General features: G+C 34.2%; 1 protein-coding gene across 1 annotated transcript in view; it reads right to left on the reverse strand.

Annotated features, from left to right (window-relative positions):
• LOC110440359 (protein YIPF5-like) overlaps window positions 1–5263 on the reverse strand; it is a 93710-nt gene that overhangs the window by 85951 nt on the left and 2496 nt on the right. Inside the window, exons 2-4 of the mRNA XM_021483389.1 lie at window positions 3526–3659; window positions 2378–2547; window positions 1445–1479 (exon numbers count right to left, since the gene is read on the reverse strand). Of these exons, the coding sequence (XP_021339064.1) occupies window positions 1445–1479; window positions 2378–2547; window positions 3526–3638 (318 nt within the window). The 5' untranslated portion in view covers window positions 3639–3659. The remainder of the gene's footprint in view (window positions 1–1444; window positions 1480–2377; window positions 2548–3525; window positions 3660–5263) is intronic.

The following is a 5263-nucleotide window of genomic DNA, read 5'->3' on the forward strand; positions in this document are numbered from 1 at the left end:
CTCTCAGTTATTCAGAAGAAGTTGTTTAAAGGTTTTAAACATATTTGACCCCTGTGACCTTGAATATAAATCAAGGTCATTTATTTGAACAAACTTGGTAGCCCTTCATTCAAGCATGTTAGTGGCCAAATATCATCACTCTAGGCCTCTTGGTTATTCAGAAGAAGTTGTCTAAATGTTTTAAACATATTTGACCTCAGTGACCTTGAATATGATTCAAGGTCATTCGTTTGAACAAACTTTGTAGCCCTTCATCCCAGCATGTAACTGGCTAAATATCATCACCCTAGGCCTCTTGGTTATTCAGAAGAAGTTGTTTAAAGGTTTTAAACATATTTGATCCCTGTGACCTTGAATATAAATCAAGGTCATTCATTTGAACAAACTTGGTAGCCCTTTATTTCAGCATGTTACTGGCCAAATATCAACACCCTAGGCCTCTTGATTATTCAGAAGAAGTTGCTTAAAGATTTTAATGTATTTGACCCCTGTGACCTTGAAAATAGATGAAGGTCATTTATTTGAACAAACTTGGAAGCCCTTCATCCCAGCATGCTTCTGGCAAAATATCATCACCCCAGGCCTTTTGGTTAATGAGAAGAAGTTGTTTAAAGTAAAAAGTTGACCCCGGACGGACGACGGACGCCGCACCATGTCATAAGTTCAATTGGCCCTTCGGGCCAAGTGAGCTAAAAATATGCAACAATGAAATTAGGGCTTTCGATAGACTCTTGGGATTTACCTATTTTAGAAGTAAAAAACTGTTTCCCTAAAATTTCGAGAGGTCAAACACTTGTCAAATAGACAAGTCTGTTCAAATCCAAGAGCCAAAGTTAATTTGGGAAGTCCAAAAAAAATTTGAAAGTCCTAAAAATATACAAAATTTTCCAACAATAATGTGAATTGATATAAAAAAAAAAAAATTGCTGAAAGAATATGCAAGATAGCAAATAATTGAACAAACAATTATATTTTGCACCAAATCAGGTGAAAATATGGTGAGAAATGATGTCATCATATTTTCATTATCAGATCAGACCAAAAATAAAGTGTACAACTTTAAAATGTTATAAGAATGAAGGAGTTGTGTCCCTTTACAAATGTCTATTTAATAGTATTTGCAAGAGTTGTCTCTCTTACATCAATATTCAAAAGTGTTTAGAGAGTTGTCTCTCCTTAAATATAAGTATTTAGATCAAATAAAAATTGGTTGATTTCTTCATCTAATTTTTTTCCCGTACGATAGAAATTCATGCAACAACTTCTGTTTATTCCAAAGGGAAATTTTATGTTCATGACTGGCACTCTAAACCAGATTTAATATCAAAAGTAAAAAATTATGATACAATAGACAAAGCGCATTTTGTTTTCAACCCCTCAAAATAATATTTAACAGCAGTCAGCCATATAAACAAAACGATTGGTGTATGCAATTATCACTTACCTTTTGGGTGATGTGATCAAAGTTGATTCCAAGTTCTGAAAAATAAAATGTTTTTCTTGAATATCAAAGCATGAAAACATGTAAAATAATATCCTGATTCCAACTGATTAAAATTGGACATGGTTCTATTTATTTTCAAAATTTGTTTCCTAACACTTTTTCAAATATGGTGTAAGGCAAATTTCTAACAAACTGTGAATCATTCTTAATCAATCAACCTTTTTGTCTCATTTTGAGAAGAAAATATACTAATTGTGAAGGAAATTGTCAGGAGTAAACTGCAACTTTTGGGAATTAGGCATAAATATGAAATAGTTTCAATGTGGAATGGGGCCCATTAACAGCACCATAAAGTCCACAGAAAAAATTAATGTATAAAATATGCATGGATTCTGTTCTACCTTTGAACTCAGTCAGAGCCCATCCAAAATGCACCTAATGAACTCCTTCAATAATGATTAGTACACAAATGAATGAAAAGAAATCCTTGTGTATCAGATCTGGAGTTATAAAAAGAAATAAGAAAAAATTAAGTGATTTATGTTATTTTTCTTTTTATTTATTTTCAGCTGATTTAAAAAAACTATTTAATATTGAAACTCATCTTGAGACAAACTCAAGTTTGGAATAAACAAAAAAGAACATCACCTTCATAAACATTTTTTTACAGACCTTTTGTGAGACAGAGCAAGCTCATATAAATTGGATTATTTGAACCAGAACAACAACAAAACACTGTTAACCCATTCACCCCTAAAGTCACATTTGAGCCTTACCAAATCAAAGACTGGGCAATTCCAATTTATTTATATAGGAGTAATAATAATAAACTTTATTTATTGAGGAAAAAATACATGTTTATCCAAAGGCTAATCTTCCACATGGTCCTCTGAATGAGGGGTGAATGAGTTAAAATATCATTTCAATGCAGACCTTCCATGAGTGGTAGTTCGTCCTCGTAGCTGTCCCCTCCACTGTTACTGCTCGGCCCCGTGTAGGCATTGGGTACCTCGGGGGTCATGATAGATCCTGCGTAGACATTCTGAGGGGCAGAGTTACTCTGGTCTGGGTATCCCTGGGAGTAGTCAAACTGACCAAATTGTCTAAAAATAAAAATAAAGCAGTTGATGAATTAACATTATATTCACTTCTGTTATATATTAGGTCAAAATCTTCATTAGCCCAAACAAAAGAACATGTTTATTTCCTGTAACATGTTCCAAAACAATTTGGGTTGGTATGTAATGATTTATTTTCTTCTACATTTATCCTAATTAAAGGTTTATATAGGAGAACAACCTTGACTTTAACAGTGTTTTACTGCAAATTGCCAAAAACTGTTTTTGGTAGGAAAACAAAAATTTAGGGTAGGAAGGTAACAGAAACCAAATAATATTTTTATTTGGACTGATATCTTGACATATTCAAGCATCATGTCATTCTTGGTACTCAAGGAGTTACACTCACTTTTGCTCTTTGTACCCCTTGAATATGTCATAACAAAATTGAAGGCACACAGCTATCTACTTGATTGGTCTCAGGTAAAAAAAAAAACACCTGACCAATTGCTATGCTGATACCTGTCCCTTGAAGATTACAGCTACGGACTGACAGATTCTTTTGATGCACATCAAAGGATAAAACTAGTCTTCTCGTTTCATCCACAAGGTGAGCCTTCGATTTTGCTATGACATATTCCAGGGGTGCATAGAGCGAAAGTGAGCGTAACCCCTGGATATCGAGGATGGTATCATGCAGGGTAAATTACTTGTCTGTGGAAGATCAATGAATTTCAATTTCTACAATCCAAATGATTTTTACTGTATATCTTCCAAAATTCAGAAGAGATTTTCTCAGAGGATTTTTTTTTATGCTCATTGATTCCTGAGCAACTGTCATAGTAGTATTTATGGATTGTTACAAACACAAAAACACTGCGTGATCAGGATATGTTTTGATGGGACAACTTGTAATATGGTAGATTACAGAAAAAAATATTTCAGCACTTTTATCTCATACAAATTACATGCATAATTCACACACCAAGGCAGGCAAACAGAAGACTTTACAATACTACTTACGGATCTTGTCCAAAAGTTTGGCCTGCCCCAGCACTGTTCATGTCGTAACCCTGGTTAGATGCGTCGTAATTACCACTATAAAACCCCTCTTGGCCAAAGTTATCTTGTGACATGGTGAATTATGAAATCACTCCCTAAAACAAATAAAGAAGCAATTAATTAAAAAATATAAAAATCATATTGTCAACAAATAATGAAAATACCTGTAATGCTATTGTTAATCAAAATTGTAATTTGAACAAGAGGCCCAATGGGCCTGCATCGCTCACCTGGTATAAATCTCACACTTGTAACCTTAAAAGTGATCTAAAATAAAGCTACAGGAAAAATATCAGTATTTATGATTAAAATTCATTCAAAAGATCCTGTTAATTTCTTTTAAAACATTTCACCCCTGTGATTGAAAGTCGAACAAAGTCATTATGTTGAACAAATTTTATAGCCTTTCATCTCAGGATGCAACTTGCAAAGTATCAACATCCTGGGATCCATGGTTATTCAGAAGAGGTCGTTTAAAGATTTTAAACAAATTTGACCCCTGTGACCTTGAATATAAGTCAAAGTCATTCACTTTAACAAACATAGTAGTCCTTGATCACAGCATGCTACTGACTAAATATCAACATCCTGAGCCTTTTGGTTATTCATCAGAAGTTGCTTAAAGGTTTTTTAAGACAATTGACCCCTGTGACCTTGAATAAGGGTGAACAAGTTGTTTAAATATTTTGAACATATTTGCTCCTTGTGACCTTGAATATGATTCAAGGTCATACATTTAAACAAACTTGGTAGCTCTTGATCCTAGTATGCTACTGACTAAATATCATCACCCTGGGCATTATGGTTATTCAGAAGAAGTTGTTTAAAGTTTATAACATATTTGACCCCTGTGACCTTGAATATGGGTGAAGGTCATGCATTTGAACAAACTTTGTAGCCCTTCATATCAGCATGCTACTGCCAAATATCATCACCCTGGGCATTTTGGTTATTCAGAAGAAGTTGTTTAATGTTTTTCACATATTTGACCCCTGTGACCTTGAATATAGGTGAAAGTCATTCATTTGAACAAACTTGATAGCCCTTTACCCTAATATGCTACTGGCCATATATCATCACCCTGTGCATTTTGGTTATTCAGAAGAAGTTGTTTAAAGTTTTTAACATATTTGACCCCTGTGACCTTGAATATGTGTGAAGGTCATTCATTTGAACAAACATAGTAGTCCTTGACCCAAGCATGCTACTGGCCATATATCATCACCCTGGGCATTTTGGTTATTCAGAAGAAGTTGTTTAAAGGTTTTGAACATATTTGCTCCTTGTGACCTTGAATATGATTCAAGGTCATACATTTAAACAAACTTGGTAGCCCTTCATCCAAGCATGCTTCTGGCCAATTATCATCACTCTGGGCATTTTGGTTATTTAGAAGAAGTTGTTTCAAGTTTTTAACATATTTGACCCCTGTGACCTTGAAAATAGGTGAAGGTCATTCATTTGAACAAACTTGGTAGCGCTTCATTCCAGTTTGCTTCTGGCCAAATATCGACACCCTAGGCCTCTTGGTTATTACGAAGAAGTTGTTTAAAGTAAAATATTGACGCCAGACCCGGACTTTGTGCCAGGTGAGCTAAAAAATTGTATGTTGCTGTTATATTTCCATTTTGATTTTGTAATATAATGAAGATTTTTTGTAATTCAATGGGATTTGTTTTGTAATTTAATGGGGGGGGGG

Source organism: Mizuhopecten yessoensis, unplaced genomic scaffold (assembly GCF_002113885.1).
Source record: "Mizuhopecten yessoensis strain PY_sf001 unplaced genomic scaffold, ASM211388v2 scaffold11179, whole genome shotgun sequence".
In the NCBI taxonomy this organism is placed as follows: domain Eukaryota; kingdom Metazoa; phylum Mollusca; class Bivalvia; order Pectinida; family Pectinidae; genus Mizuhopecten; species Mizuhopecten yessoensis.